We start from the raw sequence: 22,938 nt of genomic DNA on the forward strand, positions 1-22,938 counted from the left end.
GTGGTTCTTCAACTGCTGGGCTACTGGCCTTTTCCTTTATAGTTTTCCTATTTTGTAACCAGAAGAATCTCAAGATAATTTAAGAAGAGGGATTAGAAAACTGAAAAAAAAAATCTATTAGTATGTTGCTTGTCAAAAAAATAATTTACAGTGGTTTTCAGCTACCAGAAGTTCTTGTGTAGCAAAAATATTTACAAAGAAAAATCATTGCTTGTAATCTTTTCTCTTCACTTATTTTTTAACCTATATATTCCACTTCCTTTGTACACCAAAGGAAGTGGAATTTTTTTTTTTCCTATTCTCTATCTCTCATTTTTTTTCTATTCTCTATCCTTTGGGATATTTGATGAAGGCAATGGTATTTTTGTGTCATGTACTATTACATAACAAATGATGAACACTGACTAATGATACTAAGTTTACTGAGATATGGAGTACTTGACAACATAGACAATAACTGAGGCAAGATGATAAGACATGTATGTATTCTTCAGGCACATGCTTTAACTATCCTACTAACAGTCACGGTAAATCTTACTCTTTTTTTTTTCTTTTTTGAGATGGAGTTTTGCCCTTGTTGCCCAGGCTGGAGTGCAATGGCGTGATCTCGGCTCACAGCAACCTCTGCCTCCCAGGTTTAAACAATTCTCCTGCCTCAGCCTCCTGAGTAGCTGGGATTACAGGCAAGCGCCACCATACTCGGCTAATTTTGTATTTTTAGTAGAGACAAGGTTTCTCCATGTTGGTCAGGCTGGTCTTGAACTCCCAACCTCAGGTGATCCACTGTGCCCAGCCAAACCTCACTCTTAATAAGACTTTGTCCTCTAGGGAATGTTGACACAGTGCGTCACAAAAAAGATGAAGTCTGATAGCACAATTTATCAGTTAAACAAGGCTTGAAACAGACATGAAATATTACATATGCTATTTCTCCTATTAACTTACAAAATAAGCAAAAGAGAATTAAGACCCAATCCTAGTTAAATTTGGAAGGGGTGAGTGAATGTAAGATAGAAGAGACTATTAGAAGGGGCTTTAGAGTACCAACATATCTGAAATGGGGGAAAAACCAACCCCTGAAGGTTGGACTATTGTATGAACATGTAAACCAAAGTATTAAGAATTTTACAGGCCAGGTGCAGTGGTTCATGCCTGTAATCCCAGCACTTTGGGAGGCCGAGGTGGGCAGATCACCTGAGGTCAGGAGTTTGAGACCAGCCTGACCAACACGGCGAAACCCCATCTCTACTAAAAACACAAAAACATGGTGTGGGCGTGGTGGCAGGCACCTGTAATCCCCGCCACTAGGGAGGCTGAGACAGGAGAATTGCTTGAACCCAGGAGGCAGAGGTTGCAGTGAGCCAAGATTGCACCACTGCACTCTAGCCTCAGCAACAGAGTGAGACTGTCTCAAACAAACAACAACAACAACAAAAAAAAAAAAACAAGAAAAGAAAAAAATTTTAGAAGAGGTGACTTAAAATTTTTTTTTCATTTTTAATTGACAAAAACTATATTTACTGTCTACAACATGATGTTTTGAAATGCAAATACATTGTGAAATGGCTAAATTGAGCTGATTAATGCAACCATTACCTCAAATACTCATTTTTTGTGGTGAGAACACTTAAAATCTACTCTCAGAGAGACTTTCAAGAATACATTGTTAACTGTAAGAGGTGACTTTTAAAAATTGTGTGTTTTTCCTATGCATTTATATCCTTAAAGTATGGTATACATGTACAACAGAATATGTATTCAGCCTTAATAAAGGAAATCCTGCCATATATGACACTATGAGATGAACCTGGAGGGCATGATGTTAAGTGAAGTAAGTCAGTCACAAAAGGACAAATATTGCGTGATTCCACTTACATGAGGTTTCTATAATAATCACACTCAGAGAGGGTGGTTGCTGGGATGGCAGAGGGAGAAATGGGGAGCTGCTGTTCAATGCATATAAAGGTTCAGTTATAATAGATGAGTACCTTCTAGAAACTTGTGAGCAACACTATGTCTTTACTTAACAATACTGTGTTGTGCACTTAAAGATTTTTTTTTTTTTTTGACGTAGGGTCTTGCTCTATTCCAGGCTGTTTTTCAGTGGCACAATCACAGCTCACAGCAGCCTTGACGTCCTGGGCCCCAACGATCCTCCTGCCTCAGCCTTTTGAGTAGCTAGGACTACAGGCATGTGCCACCATGCCCAGCTAATTTGTGTATTTTTTATAGAAACAGAGTTTTGCCATGTTGCCTAGGCTGGTCTCAAACTCCCAGGCTCAAATGATCTAGCCTATCTCAGGCTCTCAAAGTGCTGGGATTATAGGCATAAGCCACTGCACCTGGCCTTACTTAAATATTTAAGAGGGTAGATCTCATGTGACATGTTCTTATCACAAAAAAATCTCTCCCCAAAGTTTAAACTACCCTCTACTGAATTACACTTTGCATACTCACTTCTGACTGTCATTCCATTTCAGGCAGAGATGTCTTTTATATTTGTATATGAAATATTTGTATATGAACCATGAGGAATATGGCATTATTATACATATGTGGCACATAAAATTAAAGGTATTTTGCCAGTGTTTATGCATAAAACCATTATTTCTTTCTTTCTTTTTTTTTGAGATGGGGTCCTGCTCTGTCTCCCAAGCTGGAGTGCAGTGGTGTGTTCACAGCTTACTGCAACTTCTATCTCCTGGTTCAAGCCATCTTCTCACCTCAGCTTCCTAAGTAGCTGGGACCACAGGTACACAATATCATACCCAGCTAATCTTACAAATTTTTTGTAAAGATGAGGTCTCTCTATGTTGCCCAGGCTGGTCTTAAACTCCTGAGCTCAAGCAATCCTCCTGACTTGACCTCCCAAAGTGTGGGGATTATAGGCATGAGCCACTGTGCCTGGCCCCAAACCCTTCCTATGTCCTTCTCATCATTCCCATTATATTGACATTTGCTTTCTTTTCAGTCGTTTGCATATATCCAGCAGTCAAGGACTATATATTGCATATTACTGTGTCTCCTCCCATGTCTAACAGAGTGGTCTGCACACAACAGCTGCTTGATAAATACTTGACGGATGAGCAAGGGGGAAACGGAGCACATGCATGCTAGGAAAGCCTGGAGAGTCTTGTTTTAGGTTAGAGAATACTGTGGGCAAGATGTTTCAACACTGTTAAGGGATTTTTGTTTGAAAAGACTGAGTTAGTATGTTCAACAGCAACTTTTCATATGTATATTAAAAGAGCCAATCTCTTCAGGGCCCACATGGACATGGAACAAGAGGCTAGAAAGGAAGGTGTTTCCAAAACATGTCTTCCTTACTTAAAACATTAAAAAAAGATATAGTAGAAAGCTTGAATGGAAGAGATTAAAAACATACTGTTAAGTAATTTGTATAATGGGCAGTATAATAGACAGTATAATAGAGAGATGCCAAATTTGGAACTTGGGGAATAAAGACAGATTATAAAACATCTCCAGAATAAAGGGCCATGGTCTGTGAGAATGATATGGGTTTCTCTTAAGTATAGCAATTTAAATTCTCTAGTCCGATAAGATAGCTACAAAGAAGTATATGCAACTATGTGCAAACCAACAAGAACTTTGTGAAACGTTTCTTTTCAGATTATTAGTGGCAGGTAGTAACCTTTCTGATAACCTTAATGATCTGAATGACTTGCACTCGGGGTGTCATACCAATTCCCCAGCCAGCATGACAAACTATAAGGCGGCCAGGCAGGGTGAGGCTGAGAGGGCCGCAGTGCTGAGGGGCAGTGCACAGGTTCTGTGGTCCTCCTCACCAGCAGCATTGCCAGAAGTGGAAAGCGGAGCAGTGGCTATCATTTTTGATTTCCGCAGCATCAGATATATACTATACTTGGTAAGGCAGCAACAGAAATACAATGTTTACAGGGACCTTAAAGATGATTCTGACCAATTTCCTAGTTTCTCTTCATCAGTCCTCTCCATGTCCGATTGCCTTAGGCAGACAGAACCTACACTACATACTGATCTGCGCTATTTTTGTCTTCTCTTGCAAGTGGCCCACATTAAGAACTGGGGAAAGAGTGTGTGTGTGTGTGTGTGCACACGCGCGCGCATGTGTATAATAGGAATACATATAATTCCACTTAATTTCTTTCTTGGAGAAATTCCAAGTAAGAAATTATTTAAAATTATTTAAATAATTTCCAAGTAAAATTATTTAAAGGAATAATTCACATTATTCCTTTAAAATGTTTATGTTGGACACTCCTTGTTCATATCCACAGAAGCATAATGAAGCATTCTAGATTGTCATTTCCATTTTGTAATATTGCATTTACCTTCATTTATAATACCATTAATTCAAAACATTATTAAAATTCCTGAGCATTTAAAATATGTACACAGATTCTCCAGTCAAATATCAGATAACATGATGGTATCTTGGGTTTTATTTCATTTTTAAAACTCACATAAATCTGATGAAAAGAAAATGTAACAATACAGATCTTAAGATCAACAGAATAATCTATTTTTGTGTTTAATTTCCTGCTGTCATGAGGTTTTCAAGTAACAACAACCAAGGTCCCCCCCATGTCACACTGTGTACTCATTTAAGTCATTTATCAAATGCTTCTTGAGCATCTGCTAGTTACAGGCATTTTACCAGACACGGGGAAAGGGCAAGGAAGAATGGAGGGAGGCAAGATGTGGTGTTGTGAGGGTTGGTGGGGATAATATGAAAGAGGTGACAGGTACTGTTTCTGAATATGACATTTCACTGCTGTTAATATAAACAGTTTTAAATATTCTTTCATATATAGTTAATTTTAGTTCCTTTTCAAATCAACATATTGAAAATTTGTCTCTATATGAACTTCAATAAAATTTTAATGAAAAATGGAATACTTATAATAAATCTAATGCTTCACAATACACTATAATTCAATCCGAGAATTTGAGCTGTAAGAGAACCCTTAGACCATGTGGTTTAACTTCACAGTTCATATTAAAATTATTTATTTTTATTTGTTCATTCATTTTGTATTTATTTTATTATAAATGTGAATCAAATAAAGACCAAAGGGGGCTTGGATTTGCCCACGTCCTTGGGAGGAAAGGAAGACTATCCTCAACAGGAGTGCCGGCCACTGCCGCCCTTCAGTTCATCAGACCGCACAGCGTCTAGTCTGTTGGCCAGGATTGCTGGGTTCAATATGATCTCTTTTTCCTAGTAGGTCTTGAATCAGTAATTTTATTAACTATTATAAGGTTCCCATTACAGTGTTATTTTAATTGCAGTATCAATTCACATTTCAGGATTCACTGTTTGCCTGTTATCTTGGCAACATTAAATCTATTAATATAATATCTCATATCTTTCATTTATATGAAGAATGCAAGTACCTGAAATGAAAATCGACAACGAATTCAAGACTACCTTAAAAAAATTAAACTCATATTTTTAGTATCTACTCACTATAATTCTTAATGTTGTTTTCTTTTAATTACTTAATTTGCCTAAGTAGCCTAGCTTCTGTTGTTATTGTATTGTACCTGCTCTTGATTTTATTTTAGAGCTATCTGAATTAAGCAACAAACCAAATGAAACATTTAACAGTTTAATTTGAAAAGAGTAAAATAAATATAGAGGATTTCACTGTATTCTGTAGTGCATGAAAAATGTAGCTTTTATTTATGTTTGAGATGGAGTTTCACTCTTGTTGCCCAGGCTGGAGTGCAGTGATGCGATCTTGGCTCACTGCAACCTCCGCCTCCTGGGTTCAAGCGATTTTCCTGCCTCGGCCTCCAGAGAAGCTGGGACTACAGCTGCGTGCCACCACACCCGGCTAATTTTGTATTTTTAGGAGAGATGGGGTTTCCCCATGTTGGTCAAGATGTTCTCAATCTCCTGACCTTTCGATCCGCCCACCTCGGCCTCCCAAAGTGCTGGGATTACAGGCATGAGCCACCGTGCCTGGCCAAATGTAGCTATTCTTATGCAACATCTAACTCTGCCTGAGAACTAGGCACGGCCCCCACAATCATGCTAAGGTTTACAATCACATCATAATCTCTGTAACTGGACAGGAAGAAGAGGATTCAGATGAACCCTTAAGTCTAAATAAATGTCAGTATGGATTCAGGAAAAAAAAAAAACACAGTTATTTGTAGTAACAAAAACAGCGGCTACCATGTATCTACATGTACAGGGAACTCAATTTTTCCGTTGTAGAGAGAGATTAAGTAATCGGCCCAAGGTGGTGCATACAATAAGCAAGCTCCTGAGGGCAAAGGTTGGGACTTCTTTTATCATTTTACCCAGAAAGCCTCAGAATGCAGGGCACAATCATTGCTGGAGGGGTGCCTGAGTTTTATTTTTAATGTTAGAGGTTGCTTTGTTTTGTTCTCTCTCTCTGTGTGTGTGTGTGTCGTATGTTGTATTAGCATGAGATAGTTCTTAAGAGGTTGATCCAGGGGACAATTACAATTATTTTCTCTCTAATTGATGTATATAACTTATAGTGTAATAGTTTTTAGAGGATTTGGTGCATTTATCTGTAAAATAACCTCCCTAAGGGATATAAGTATCCTTCTTGTGATAGAAGGTTTCTCAAATCCTTATAAGTAACAATAGAAAAAAAAAAAGAGAGACTGTGTTACATAACATAGCAAAACGGAAGCCTTCCTGTTTTATTCTACTAAAAAAACCCCAAAACTGAAAAACAAATGCCTGTCTGTAGGCTGAAGTTAGGTCCAGTTGGTATGTTTGGCTTTCACCTTGGTGAGTGCTTTCACCAAAGGTAGAAGGCATTCTTGGCTTCACTCCCTGAAATAAGGTTTGACAGCTGTTTGACTCTACAGAGCACTATTACATAACAAGGCAGTTCAAGAAGCAAAGAAGAAAACCACCTTGAAATGAGGCTTTGGTGAGTGGGCTTGTGACAGAATACACTTTTACCACCATAGAAAAATAGTTAATGGCAAGGACACGTGAATGATTATCATCATGGAAATGCTATGGTTTTCCCCCACATAAATTTCTGAACTGTACACACATAGATGTGTGTATCACAATCAGTGACCTTCTAAGCTAGCGTCTGTGTAGGAGAGAACTGTGCTTGCCACAGAGTCTGGGATGTTCCTGGAAGTCAAGTATGACTTTCTTCCCTTCTTTCTTTTCTTTTTTTTTTTATAATGCCACCCTATAGAAACAATTTTTAAATAACAGAGAGTAACTTCAATGGAAAGAGTCAATTCTGAGATTCCTGACTTTATCAGCAGCTCTAAATAATATGTAATGCAACTTATTGTCTAAAATGAGCTCTTTCTTGAGCATAAATACTCTTTTTTAAAAAGTCCAAGCTGGTTTTCATTATTTTTCAGCTCCAGAGAATGAAGAAGCTTTCTATTTTTTAAGGCTTAAAAAAAAAAACACCCAAGTATCTTTAAAGCAGTTTAGATACCAAGGTTAAGAGTCACAATTGACTGCAGGGTCAGAACTTTCTGGCTATGTAGAATTTATTCATTAAAGTCATGTGTTAAAATTGAGAAATAACTGGAAGATACAACCACAAAAAGAGTTTGTTTATGCAAATTCTTGAATAGACCTCCTAGTTGCTCTTAATCAATATTGATAAAAAGTATGTATAAGGAACTTGACTTAGTACTCAAATGGCATTCTTAGTAGGTTTTTGCTGTTTTTGCTGAACAAATCAGAGTACATCTTTGGAGATATATTTAAGATCTCAGCCATTTCTAAACAGTGTACCTATAATTTCTTCTTTATTAGTAACTTAAAGACTTCTTCTGTGACATAACTTCATACTGGCAAAAGGATTTATTTGGGGTCATTTTCCTGATAAAAATCCTGTCAGACCAGGTTGTATATCATGCAAGAAGAACTTGAGGCCTAGAAGCCTGCATGTATTGTTTAGACTCCTAAATGAAAGATGTAGTGAAAGCTAGAAACATATATGATATCTGTTTTCTATCCGGTATTTAATTTACTAAGTTGCCTCTATTTCATTTTAAATCAAGATATTGGTTGAAAGGTAAGGTCCTTAATATGTTTAAAGAGGAAGAAAATGTTATTTACTTTATTTTAAAATATTAGCAATTTTTACATAGCCCACATATTTAAGAAACATTATTAAGTAATTTCTCCTTTATCCCAAAATGATCTGAAGATCACAAAAAAACTATTCCTCACTATGGAAAATGCAGAGCATATGGGTGGGTGGGGGGGGGCGGTGTTGGTACTTAGCAATTGAGTAAAATAAATACTGGTGTTAAAAATCAGAATAAATTGCAAATGTGGAATGAAATTATCTAGTTCAGAGCCTGGTGCATTATAGGTGCTGAGTAAATGTTGAATAAATTAATAAATAAATGAAAGATCACGATTTCCAGCTTTATCACATTTTGAAACCAAATTATTCCCTTTCTAAAATAAAACCTAATGATATTTTGTCTAAACTAAGAACATTCACGTCTCAAGAACCGCATCATAAAGTTGTCTAACTATTGGGAAGTTACTGTAGAAATGCCAGTGCATCTACCTATTAAATGTAACTGGGTCTCCTTATGCACGACCTCATGTTTTTAATCTCTGAATTAGATTGCAAAGGACAGAAATTCAAGGCCTTATATCATGCTATAAATACAGACAAGATCTACATACAGCTCAAATCAACACACATATCACCTTGAAAGAAAATTCAAGTACAGTTGATAAACCACATTAACACAATAATTAAAAACTACACATACACACGCATACATGGTGAAAGCAAATACTCAAAAAGTGAAGAGAAGCTGCTAGTGTCAGCAGCATCAACAGTCCCATGGTAGCCATCCTCCTTTCATCATGGTCAATTCATTAACAGGGGAGAAAAGACAGAAACTATGAGAAATGCAAACCATCTGCTCAATCCAGATGCAATAGCACATGCCTCTTATATCCAAAGCTCTTTACCAGAAACACAGATAAGATCTAATCCTCTCATAAAATCTCCAACAGAGGTATTCAGACACATTTGTATCACAAATAAAAACAATGACAAATTAATCATCAACTGAGACCTTTTAAATATCAGGCAAGACTTTTACCAGTGAGTACACATTGATAAAACAGTATTAAAACAGCATTAGAGAAAAACGGGGTTGGATATCTGTTAGCTTTATTCAGCTATTCCTTAAGTAAAATCAGGCTGAAAACATCTCACTCCTTAAATAGCAAGAACATTTTAGTCAAGTCATCCTAGTTTTAAAAAAGACATAAGAAGATATTCCTTTAATATTATATATTTCAAGTAATGTGCATTCCTTAAAAGACTAAAAGCAAATATTCTTACCTTGAAATTGTGAATCTTTTCATATTTTGGAATTTGCTCGTTTTCTTTCAGAGTTGCTCTTCTAACAAGTGATGTCAACTGCGAATAAGCAAAGAGTTTCAGAGGTTGCCAGATTGTCACAGACGACTTTGGAGAACCCAGTTTCATTCCCAAGGCTGCTATCAATAAATCTTGCTGACGGCCCTCTTGTTTTGATTTGTGAACTGCAGCCCTATTAGTTTTCCTCCCCGACCAAGACTCTTTGGATGGCATTTTGGAATTCACAGGGAAAGAAAACCTATAGTGGTCTATGTCTGTCGATGAAATCTATTCAGCTAACACATGAGCATTCTGCTAGGCAGCACAGAACCCTAACCTACAGAGAGCTGCAGAGAAACACCACGGAGAGGTGGAGGAGGAGGATGAAGCACTTCTTAAACAGAGGTCGACTAACCAGCAAATTCTTCTTTCTTCCTTTTTTTCTTAAAGGGATCTATATTCTAGCTTCTAAAAACTTGAGTATGAACAGAAATAAAAAGAGTCGATGCTAACATACAAAACACTCAGCATCTCTCTCTATCGCTTTTTAAAAGGCATGCAGTTTTGACAAATGATACATTTCTAAAAGCTTTCTTCCCTCTTCAAGATATTAATGTCCATTCTGAATGAAAGATGCCTACATACTGCCTGCAATCAGTTTCTAGCAACAGACACCCTGTGAAGCCCCTAGCAGGGAAGGTGGGGGGAAGGGAAGGATTTCACAAGGAAGGCTGCATTAGACTGGCCACCGTAAGAAAGGAGATAACCAATGAAAATCAAGCAACAGTATTTAAGTACTGTATTCCTCAACTCACTCTGTCTCTCTGTTTCTCCCTCCTCTCATGTAAGAGTTTCTTGCTGGCCCAAGGCAAAAAAAAAAAAAAAAAAAATCAGTGGGGAGGTAATGAGAAATGAATGAGTCATGCATTATTGCAAAATGGAATTTTTTTAACCTATTAAAAGCAGAGGAAAATTAACATACATACAGCACTAGGTTTTAGAAATAATGCACCACTGCCACATAAATTATGAAAGGTTAATCTGTATCCTTTGTTCATTATGGACTGAGGTTAGCTAACCAAAACCCAAGTTTATTAAAGATGAGGAAAAACTGGTGAATATTTTGATGAAAAATAAAAGAAGTTTAGGTATCATACTATTTTCATGCAGAACAAGGAGTATGCATATCATATTGCTAATAGCTTGGAGTGGTCAGTTTTGTCTGTATTACGAGTAGTTTTGTTGTGGGCTATACTTACATAGAAGAAACCATTATTTTAATTCTCTAGTCTCAACAATTTTTTTTATTCAGAGAGCTTGAGGCCAGGTCATAGTGGAAGCCAATTGGGAATAATTCCTGATTTACACAGGTCCCAGTTGTAGTGTAACTACTTATAGGACTCAGACATATTTTGTTTGCTGATGTAGAAACAGGGTGGCTAGGTGAGAGACTTAGCACAACCTGATTTAGGAGCAATACCTACCTTTTTTCACTAAGGTGCTACAGGATGCTTAAATTTCCCATTTTGGTTCCCTAACTACCTCCCATCATCTGTTTCTCATGCTATAATAATTAAGTTAAATCAATAATCATGCCAATGTTACACTGTATTTAAAGCATCTAAAATTCTCTATATATTTAAATGGATTCAGTATATTTATAGTGTAAACACTTTAATCTCAGATTTCATAATCTACAGGGGGTATGTGCCCAGTGCATATTCTAGTTTAATTAGGGCATGAAGTGGTTCTTAAGATATGCTAGACATTGAAAATAACAAATGATTGATTTTCTAAACATCCCCAAATTATTTTTGTTTACTTGATTGAGTAGTCCCTTTTATTCTTCTAAAATTATGTCTAAGTAAATAAAAGGCAAAATTTATTTACATAGGAGTTTCAATTTCACATGTTTATATACTTAGATAATTCATATGAGACATAAAATGCTCCCACTGCAAGAAGAAATGCAATGGAAAAAGTTCCCTTGCCTAGCCTAAATTGCTTTTCAGATTGGACCTATTTTGTCTCATGATGACTAAAAATATAAAGGCCAACCAACTCTTTAGACATGTACAGCCTAAAGTGCAGTTTAACCAGTTCTCAGTAGGAACCAGAAAAAATAGCTCCAAAGGCAAGTTTTTTTCTTCAACAATGTTTGATATCAAGTTACTAAGTTAAAACAATCAAACGTAACCAAAGTAGCATCTTTTTTCTGAGTATTTTTGATCAACATCCTATTTTATAGATCATTCCTGGTTCTTCAGCTACAGTTACTAAATTCAACCAAGCATAAAAATATTCATGATAGTTAAACCCAGAAAATTTATAGCTAGGTAAAAGTAAACATTTTGTCATTCAGAGGTAAGGTCTAATGTAGACTCTGCAGATTGTACTGTATTTCCTGAGTAATGTTCTATTTAGTCAAGAAATACTGGATTAACTGCAATCTGAACAGCTACCTAGGGCAGTAAGGAGATAGAAAACAATAGCTTAGGACGAAAACAGCATTGGCTACTCTCAAATGGCTAAGGGTTTGGTCACTATTATGCCTTCAACATGGCAGTAACAGCACTTCTGCATTAATTTTGGTGAAGAACTTGTAAATAACAAAAACTGCTAACTCTAAAATTCAGAACCAATATAATCAATAGTCTGACATTCTAGACAAATGTGTATCACTCATGCTTACATTATCTAGTACATATCCATCTACTTATAGACTCTATTAATTATGGTTATCACTTACTCGTTATTGAGTACATACATTCCAGATACCCAACTAAGCACTTTATATATAGAATCCCACTGAATCCACAGATAAACCCTATGAGGCATAAATTATCTTAATTTTACAGTTGAAAGAGCTGAGACCTACAGTTTGCTTCCCAAAGTTGCACAGCTAGTATGTGGTGGGGTTGGGCTCATAAATACTATGCTATATTCACCCAGATGAGAAAATGAGAGGAAACCATGGAGTCTTCTCTCTGATTCTATTCAAGGTGGTTTCTCTAGTTACCTTCTTTCAATTTTGAGGAGCTGCAATAGATGGTAAGACAGACTAGCAGTAATTATCAAAGGATAGTAAGAAAAATGTAGTAACCAAGATCTTACGATCTCAAGTTTAGCATGTAGTAGGAAATGCAGACTTCAAGGCTCAATTCAAACACCCCCTCCTATGCGATGGCTCTAATAATCCACACCAATTAGAAGTGATCTCATCCACTTGTGAACCTCACAGTCTTTCACTGGTTCATTAGTTATGAGACTACCACATTCTACTTCATATCAGTTATCTGTGTAGCTGTTTATATAGAATTAGGCTTTATGTATATTTCTACACACCTTGAATCTAGCATACACCTTACACAAAGGTTCAATATATATTTAGTTAAAAAATAAAACCAAATGAAGGCAGTTATTTTTATTGGGGGGCAGTGTGGTATAATGAAAATACGATTTAAAATCAGAGAAACTGAAGTTTGAATACTGACCTTGGGAGTTCTGCTTTGTTTCTTGGTTACCTCATCTACATAATATGAATAATAATACCTGTCTCACAGGTCACTGGGAAGTTTAAAGAAATGACCAAAAAAAAAAAAAAAACCACTATCTGCAGGGAGTAAGTACTCAATAAATGATAGGATTACAGGGTTGCTGAGCCCAATATTAGCTGTAGGTATATAGTGTAAGTTTAGGACACAGGTCCCTGCCCTCAAGGAGTCTGTAATCTGCTTTAGGTCTATACCACATAAGCATGCCTGGAAACGCTGCCCTTCCCATTGTGTTTTGTCCCTACCCAGTTAACTCATACTCTGGATCTAATCCTAATTTTTAAAAGGCATATAATGACATGTATGCCAGCTGAGGAAGCAGGGTTAGGAGGGAAGTAGAAAGCGGCAAGAAAAGGAGATACTCAGTATTGTTAAGGATCCAGGAACACTGCTTGATGCTTCCCAAGGCTGTCTTATCTATTGTTCCCACAGCCATCCTGGGAAGTATGTTGCATAATGGTCACTTTAGAGATGAGGAAACTGGGGCTCACAGAGTGAGTTGCTCAAGGTCACACGTCAGGATGTGGAGGTCTGAGCTCAGAATCCCCATCTTTCATCTTCAAAGCCTGGCAGCTCTTTCTGCTACCTTATGAGAGTAGTATATAACATAAGGTGTTAGGCATATAGCACCTCTCATATTCTGGCTCTATAAAACAGAAGAAATGGTTTAACTGGGTGGGAGCCTAAACTGGTTGGGCACATATCTCACAAGGTCATTTTTTTTTTTTTAATACTTTTAAGTTCTAGGGTACATGTGCATAACATGCAGGTTTGTTATATATGTATACTTGTGCCATGTTGGTGTGCTGCACCCATCAACTCGTCATTTACATCAGGTATAACTCCCAATGCAATCCCTCCCCCCTCCCCGTGATAGGCCCGGGTGTGTGATGTTCCCCTTCCCGAGTCCAAGTGATCTCATTGTTCAGTTCCCACCTATGAGTGAGAACATGCGGTGTTTGGTTTTCTGTTCTTGCGATAGTTTGCTGAGAATGATGGTTTCCAGCTGCATCCATGTCCCTACAAAGGACTCAAACTCATCCTTTTTTATGGCTGCATAGTATTCCATGGTGTATATGTGCCACATTTTCTTAATCCAGTCTGTTACTGATGGACATTTGGGTTGATTCCACAAGGTCATTCTTGATAGAAACATTAACAGTATCTAGCTTGTTATTTTGACTGGGAATCTTTGACCTGTTGTCAGACCTGATCCTGCCCATCCCTTTTTTTGAGACAAGGTCTCACTCTGTTGCCCAGACTGGAATGCAGTGGTGTGACCACAGATCACTGCAGCCTCAACCTCCCGGGCTCCACTGATCCTCCCACCTCAGCCTCCTGAGTAGCAGGAACTAGAGGCACATGCCACTACACCCAGATAATTCTTGTATTTTTTTTTCTAAAGATGGAGTTTCTCCATGTTGCCCAGGCTAGTCTGGAACTCCTGGGCTCAAATGATTCATTAGCCTCAGCCTCCCAAAGTGCTGGGATTATAGGCGTCAGCCATTGCAACCAGTGATCCTGCCCATCCTTGACACAGATATCAATTCTGTAGGTTCATCTGAATGAGGCCTGCAAAATGGGATGGAGAATGGGTGAATTCCACAATCCTCTGTTTCTACCTTTGTCCATACCATCTGCAATACAGAGAGGAGGACTATAAAAATGGCAAGGAGGAAGTCCTAGTCAGAACAATCAGGCAAGAGAAAGAAAGAAAAGGCATCCAAATAGGAAAAGAAGAAGTCAAACTATTTCTTCACTGACGATATGATTCTATACTAAAGGAAATCTTAAATTAGACTCTGGCAAAAGGCTACCAGAACTGATAAATGATTTTAGGAAGGTTTCAGTTTACAAAATCAATGCACAAAAATCAGTAGCATTTCTATACAGCAATAATGTCCATGCTGAGAGTCAAATCAATAACATAATCCCATCTGGGCACAGTCACTCACACCTGTAATCCCAGCACTTTGGAAGGCTGAGGTGTGAGGAGCACTTGAGGTCAGGAGTTTGAGATCAGCCTGACCAACATGATGAAACCCCTCTTTTTTCTCTACTAAAAAAAACCCAAAAACACAAAAATTAGCTGGGCGTGGTGGCGGGCACCTGTAAGTTCAGCTACTTGGGAGGCTGAGGCAGGATAATCACTTGAACCTGGGAGGCGGTGGTTGCAGTAAGCCGAGATTGCACCACAGGACTCTGGCTTGGGCAACAGAGATTCTGTCTCAAAACAAAACAAAACAAAACAAAACCAATAACGAAAACATAATCCCATTTAAAATAGTCACAAAGAAAATAAAATACCTGGGGATACGGCTAACCAAGGAGGTGAAAGATCTCTACAAGGAGAACTACAAAACATTGCTGAAAGAAATCAATGATGACACAAATAAATGGAAAAACATTCCATGCTCATAGATTGGAAGAATCAATTAATAAAAATGGCCATAATGCCCAAAGCAATTTATAGATTCAACACCATTCCTGTCAAATTACCAACATCATTCTTCACAGAATTAGACAAACCTATTCTAAAATTCATATGGAACCAAAAAAGAGCCTGGCTACACAAAGCAATCCTAAGCAAAAAGAACAAAGTTGGAGGTATCCCACTATCTGACTTCAAACTAAGTTATAAGGTTATAGTAACCAAGACAGCAATGGAAGAGAACAGAATACCAAGAAATAAAGCCTCACACTTAAAACAATCTGATCTTCGACAAAGCTGACAAAAATAAGCAATGGAGAAAGGACTCCCTAAGAAACAAGCAACGAGAAAAGGATTCAATAAACGGTGCTGGGATAACTGGCTAGTCATATGCAGAAGAATGAAAATTGGATCCTTACCTTTCACCATATACAAAACTTAACTCAACATGGATTAAAGATTTAAAGACCTCAAACTATAAAAATCCTAGAGGAGAACCAAGGAAATACCCTTCTTCGTATCAACTTTGGGAAATACTTTTTGTGTAATTCCTAAAAGCAACTGCAACAAAACAAAAATTGGTAAGTGGGCCTAATTCAACTGAAGAGCTTGTGCACAGCAAAAGAAACCATCAATAGAGTAAACAGACAACCTACAGAATGGGAGAAAATATTTGCAAACTATGCATCTGGCAAAGGGCGAATAACAAAAGTCTGTAACAATCTATAACAAATTTAAACAAATCAACAAGCAAAAAACAACCCCAATAAAAAATGGGCAAAGGGCATGCACACTTCTCAAAGGAAGAAATATAAATGGCTGACAAACATATGAAAAAATGTTCATCATCACTAATCATCAGAGAAATGCAAATCAAAACCACAGTGAGATACCATCTCACACCAGTCAGAAATGCTATTACTAAAAAAGTCAGAAAACAACAGATGCTGGTGAGGCTGTGGAGAAAAGAGAACACTTACACAATATTGGTGGGAATGTAAATTAGTTCAGCCACTGTGGAAAGCAGTTTGGGGATTTCCCAAATAATTTAAAACAGAACTACCTTTTGACCCAGCAATCCCACTACTAGGCATATACCCAAAGGAAAATAGATCATTATACCAAAAAGACACATGCACTTGCATGTTCATCACAACACTATTCACAATAGCACAGAGATGGAATCAACCCAGGTGCCCATCAGGGGTAGACTGGATAAAGAAAATGTGGTATATACACACTATGGAATACTATGTAGCCATTAAAAAAAAAAATCACGTCCTTAGCAGCAACATGGACAGAGCTAGAGGCCATAATCCTAAACAGATGAATGAAGGAACAGAAAACCAAATAATGCACGTTCTCACTTACATGCAGGAGTTAAATGCTGAGCATGCACGAACATAAACTTGGGAACAATAGCTACTGTGAACTACTAGAAGGCGGAGAGTGGGATGCATCTAAAAACTACCTATTGGGGTACTACGTTCACTGCCTGAGTGCAACATACCCATGTCACAAACCTGCACATGTACACCCTGTATCTACAATCAAAGTTGAGTAAAAAAGCAAATAAAAATTTAAAGTACTGTTAATACTTCAAAAAATATGATCAAATTTTCATAGCAGATCTTTGCATTTTATAAGAAAGTGTTTAAAATACTGTATTCTATTTTTCTCATTTTAATACTGTTTTGTGATTATAATTACAATGATCAGTTTTACTCAGTGCCAACCTGAGAATCACTTTTCACCTGTTTGTGAAGAGACATGCATTTTAAGCCACAATGTACATTGCCTATGTCACTGAAAAGAAAAAAAAAAAAAGGTAAGGGGTAGGGTAGAGGAGCAGTGTGAGGAATAAGAAATAGAAGGTGAAATAGGTGACCTTGAAAAGGAACACATTCACTGTTTTTCAAATAAATTCCCACTGATCTTACTACCCTGTTGTTTGTCCAATAAACAAAAATCCACAAATACTGGATTTGTATTGAGCTAGCCTCTCATTTTCACCAAGTGTGGTAAAATAGGAAACTCAAGGGCTCTGGGGCCAGACAAAAGCGCTAACCTTAACTCTGTCATTTACTCGCTGTGGCACCTCCTTGGTCAAGTAACTGATTTATTTCTGTCTTTGTTTCTTTATATGTAAAATGAATTGAAAATACTTATGGTATAGAATCATTAAGAATCAAATGAGATACTATGTGGGAAGCATTTTTGCATTATTTCTGGCACAGAAAGTAAATCAATAAATGGAAGTTTGCCTCCCTTCCCTTGTGTCAAAGGACCTACACTTCCAAGATAAGAGTTAGCATAATTTGTGACTATGATATAGATGAAAGACCTATGGTCACTGCTCTATGCAAAGTGAGCTCAGGTCAAATTACAACCAATAGTTTAGGGACACATTATAAGCATCACTGTTCTGCAATTTTTACCTTACCTTATTTCTGGCAATTTTATAATTAAAAGAACATCCATGCTCAAACTCAGTAATCCCATCAAATCCTGCTTATAGGAAAGGGTCTTATCAATTCACACTAAAGTACAAATGACCGATTATACTCTCTTTTCCACAAATATCTAGTTTTTAATGTGGAATCGAGACTTAAGCCAAAGAGATATTCTCCAACTATTGAATGTCAGTACTTATTTATAGTAAGAATGTTCTCTAGGACACTGGAAGGACCTCATGTAACACAAACAGCCACCTCCTTTGTAACATCAAGGTGATACCATAGAATCATTAGCACAATGCTCCAGTTATCAAAGCTGAGTCAACAATCCATCCAAAAAGCATCACAGAGGAATGTTCTAGCTGGCATGACCCTTATGACTGGGAAGGTGCTGAGTAATTGGATTAACTCTTGGGTAATATGAGTTTCTGGTTCAGGTTTAGTGAAATCCTGCAATTTCTATAAAATGTTAAAATTGAGGCACAAACATAGCTTTCCTGAAACCTCCAATATCAAGTTATAATATAAACATTTATGGATTCAAGCAAATTCAACTCACTTTAGATACACAGATTATTCCTACCTTCATCCCCTGAATTATAATTTGTAACCTATTTTTTCTCCATTAGAGTCAAGAGTGAAATATATTCCAAGGTACTTAACAACATGTCAGCTTCCATTAATTAACTGACAATTGCATAGCACTGTACTAGTAAATGCTTTACATGTATGATATAGTTTAGTTGTCAAAACAACCAGTAAGGTAGTTATTACAATTCTCATTTTATAGATGAGAATTGTATACTTGAGACTTTTAAGAATTGTATACTTTAAAGACTTAAAGAAACACTACTGTAGATGAAGAAACAAAAGTTCAGATAAATTAAGTATCTTGCTGAAGGTCACCTAACTATTACATGATGAAAGTAAGACTTGAACCCATGTCTCCCTCAAATTTTCTCCCTCCTCTAGACTATCCTGCCTCTCATATTATCTATTGTTAACATGCCATTTTTGAAAGGCTGCCATTTGAATAAATTTCTGGAAAATTTACATTCTAGTGCCTCTCAGATCACTAGGCCTTTTACTACTGCTATATTTGAATTATAGTAACTACCAGATTCAACAATCAAGCAAAAATTTCAAATGTATTTTAAGTCAAACATTGGAGACTTCTGTATCAGAACTCTATAAATTCCTTAAATTATGTTGGGATAAATAAATGTTTATGTTACACAGAAAACTCTTAACATTACGCTAGGACTCAATTTTTATGCTACTGGCAGCAATCACATCATAATTCCTAACTCAGTTTTCATTACATAGCTCCTCTAGCATTAATATAATATCCATCTAAACAGATAACAATAAGGCACACCAGTGCATTCATCTCCGTATATAATAAATTTAAATCACACTATACTAACACTGCCACTACCAAATGTTGTATACTCTGTGACTGATTCACATGCTCCCTGACCGATTCACATGCAATAAGATTTAAACATAAGACATTTGAAAACAATGCAAACAAAAAAGGATAGCCCTTGCATTCTTCTTTCAAGAAACAATAGAAATATGAGAAATTCTCCAAGCACCAGCTGTGAAGGGAGCTTTTTCACACTACATGAAGAACATTATGCCCAAGGAGGAGGGGGTGGAATAGCACACAGCCCGGCTTCCAAGCCTTGTTCTTACTGCTATTAGACAAGCCACTTAGCTTTTCTAAGTCTCAGGCCTGGGGACTAAATGAGCTCAATGGTCTTATCTATATTTTTAATAGAAATTCAAAAGAAAAGAAAAGGTTCATACTCATTTAGTATACAAGTATGTGCTGAAAGATTTGGGGATGTCTATCTTGAGAGAAATATCTATATGAGAGAAATGCCTGCTGGCTCTTTGATTAAGTGGATCTTCAGAAGGTAGCTCTGGCAAATTTACAATGGGCTTTTGGCTGGTACCCAATCAGATAGGCTCAGAAATGGAGTCTGTCAGCACAAGGAGATTATATCTACTTCTTAAGGGGAGACTAAAAATACCAAGCTCATGAAACTCATAGGTAAATCAGAATGGCATTCGTCTAGTTTATAACAAAATATGAGATATAGTTATTAATATCATAAAGTAGTGACCAACATGCTCTTTTTGGTAGCACACCTACACTGCAAACAAAAAATAATTAGGAAGTTGGTGGGAATGGAATTGGAGCAAGTGGAGTGAGATAAATTGAACACTTAATATGTAGGGTTAGAACAACCTTTACAATTAGGATGGCCTTGCTGATGGACTAGAATACTCAGCATCCATTTCATGGGTCTCCCCTTACTTTAGGTCTGTGATTGAATGGGCATAATCAACTTCTACCTATTTCAGTCTCCTCTTTAATTATTTCTTTATGATTTTACATATCATTGCTCACATATCTTAGGTGATCTTAAAGTTAATTCATAAGATATAGTCTTATTTTTTCACTTATAAATTCTTGGAGGGTGGCAGATTGTGGTCCTGATGTATTGGTAACAACTTATACAATAAATGGAAGATGTCCTTATTCTGAATTATGTAACAATATGTAAATATAGACAAAATTACATAAGAATAAAATGTTCTAATCTAATACTATCTAATGTTTGGTTACCAGGAGTGATGGTTGTATAACAACATTCTTCCTTGGCTCTTCCTAATGAAAAGCTGAAACTGGGCTTCACGAGAAGGTCCTCTTGATCTTCCCCCCAACCCCCATGAATCTGAGGGGATACTCGGGGAAATGTGTCATTACATTTTTATTTTTGTCAATTTTTATCCAATTTTTGACACCTATTACCTGCAAGACTTAAACACTATTATTGTTCTGTAACAATAGAGAAGGTGAAATCAGAGAAGGTCTAACACTTTGTCAACAATGAGGAACTTTAAATCTAGTGCAAAATTCTTTAACCATAAACATTTTCACTTTTTCAAAAAGCTTTTGGATATAATATACATATAAAAATACAACTAAAAGGCAGAATCAGATTGATATTATTAGGAGTGTTTTCTGATTTTAAACTGCTATATGAGGTTATTTCAAGTTATTGCATCTCAGCGAACATTCTATACTAATTTAATGGAGGCAATCTAGTATATCAAAACAAAAGCTAAGTGTTATATTTTTAGTTTTCTCATTCTTTTAGTGACTTCTGTTGATTAGGCTAGGATGAAGCCTAAGTGATTTGGTTATTTTAAAAAGGGCCTGTTACAGACTTCTTTAAACTTCAGTTAGAAAAGCTAATTTCCTTTATATGGCAAAAATAAACTACAGTTTGATTAGAATATGTCAATTGTAATTTATTTAAAATATCCACTTTAAGCCTCAATAGAGATATATATTGATTCATGGTATGAGGCAGATTTGTGATGTTCAAACATATTTTTGAAAATTTGCTTTTATTTTGAAAATGACAACACAGTGGCCTGAAGACAAAAGATTTAACTTTCATAAACAATGACCCTGGGAAGAAGTACAAGCATGGGCATAATTCACAGATGTGTTAATTGTCCACTGTACTGCCACACATTCAATTTTCTTTGTAATGACTCTGCTATACTCATTGCACGTTTTATAAGATGATGATGTTTGAAAAGTAAAAGTAGCTTGCTTTTGGGCATTTTCTAAAACAAACTTTTTATGTCATGTCCATAGCATTTCACTTATGAAATTCCTGTTGGTTCAAAGGATCCTAATAAAACTAATAGAGAACTTAACAACCCCTAACTTATATGCTCTTCATATAAGAGATAGCCATTAGGTTCTTATTTTTATACATACTGTGTCCCAATGGAACTCGGTATATTAAAAGTGATTTGAGGCCGGGCATGGTGGCTCACACCTATAATCCCAGCACTTTGGGAGGCCGAGATGGGCGGATCACAGGGTCAGGAGTTCAAGACCAGCCTGGCCAACATAGTGAAACCCCATCTCTACTAAAAAATACAAAAAATAAGCCAGGCGTGGTGGTGGGTGCCTGTAATCCCAGCTACTCGGGCGACTGAGGCAGGAGAATCGCCTGAACCCAGGAGGTGGAGGTTGCAGTGAGCCAAGATTATGCCACTGCACTCCAGGCCGGGCAATACTGTGAGACTCTGTCTCAGAAAAAAAAAAAAAGAGTGATTTGAGGCATCTGGACAAGGTCCACATGTGGTCAGTATGTTAGAAGGAAGACAGAGAAAGTCAGACTGCAACAAGTGGCACTTGTGAGGAAGAAGAAAGATTAAAGGATGATTTAATATCTTTCACTGACATTTTAATGGACTGAGAAGAATCTACCATGCTGATTTCCTCCTCCACTGGAAAAAAAAAAAAAAAAAAAAAGGTTACAGTGAGACAGCAATTGAAGATTTTAGGTTGATAAGATCAAATGTTATTTGAGGCTATCTGGCCAGCTGAGACTACTGAATTACTGCTTGTCCACTAAAATGCCCCTAATAGCAACCAACAGTGACTAGGGATGTGCACAGATCCAGGAGTGGCTCTTCAAGCTCCTCAGAATGTACCTAAGCTTGTTTAATATAAAAATATTTTCAGTCCATTACTATTGAGTAAAATTAATGCTCTAGGAAGATATGTCATATTTACCTTTAGGTTTAGCATATCCCCGCCAACTAGCAGGAAAAACACAGTTTCAGGAGAGCAGGCTTGGGTGCCCGAAGGAGGCCTTAGAAAATCTCATCCAGGCCTAGGCCTGATTCTATAACCATGTGGCATATCAAGAAATAATCTGTGAGGTAACTGGTTTAATAATCTGGTAGTAATTCTACTTCACAATAATTTTAATTACTGTAGTCTTCTGCCAACCTGGCTAAAAAGAAATCCAGGCACACTTACACTGCCCCCAAATTGGCAGCACTTAGAAAGAGCTTTCCAATCCACAAAGTGATCTGTCATATATACTATTTCATTGTAACTTCCTATTCTTGTTTTTCAAAAAGGAAATTCACTGACGTTAAGGTATTTGTTCAGGGCAGATAATCAGTAAGCAAAGCAGCCAAGATGGAAACCAGGCCTTCTGACTTCACACCCTATCCTCTCTCCACTTCACACCCTATCCTCTCTCTACTCTACTGTGTTTGCCTGAGCCATAGGGATATAATCA

General features: G+C 37.0%; 1 protein-coding gene across 6 annotated transcripts in view; it reads right to left on the reverse strand.

The window, feature by feature from the left end:
• Positions 1 to 22,938, reverse strand: part of CHN1 (chimerin 1) — a 202,453-nt gene that overhangs the window by 38,059 nt on the left and 141,456 nt on the right. For 3 of the 6 annotated variants that reach the window (XM_011943997.1, XM_011943994.1, XM_011943996.1), the window contains exon 1: positions 9,348 to 10,203. The exons of 1 other annotated variant lie outside the window; for it this stretch is intronic. In XM_011943997.1, the coding sequence (XP_011799387.1) occupies positions 9,348 to 9,599 (252 nt within the window). In that variant the 5' untranslated portion in view covers positions 9,600 to 10,203. Of the gene's footprint in view, positions 1 to 8,773; positions 8,859 to 9,347; positions 10,204 to 22,938 lie in introns of those variants that run through there. 2 more of the 6 variants (XM_011943992.1, XM_011943995.1) reach the window with 2 other exon arrangements.

Source organism: Colobus angolensis, unplaced genomic scaffold (assembly GCF_000951035.1).
Source record: "Colobus angolensis palliatus isolate OR3802 unplaced genomic scaffold, Cang.pa_1.0 Scaffold224, whole genome shotgun sequence".
In the NCBI taxonomy this organism is placed as follows: Eukaryota; Metazoa; Chordata; class Mammalia; order Primates; family Cercopithecidae; genus Colobus; species Colobus angolensis.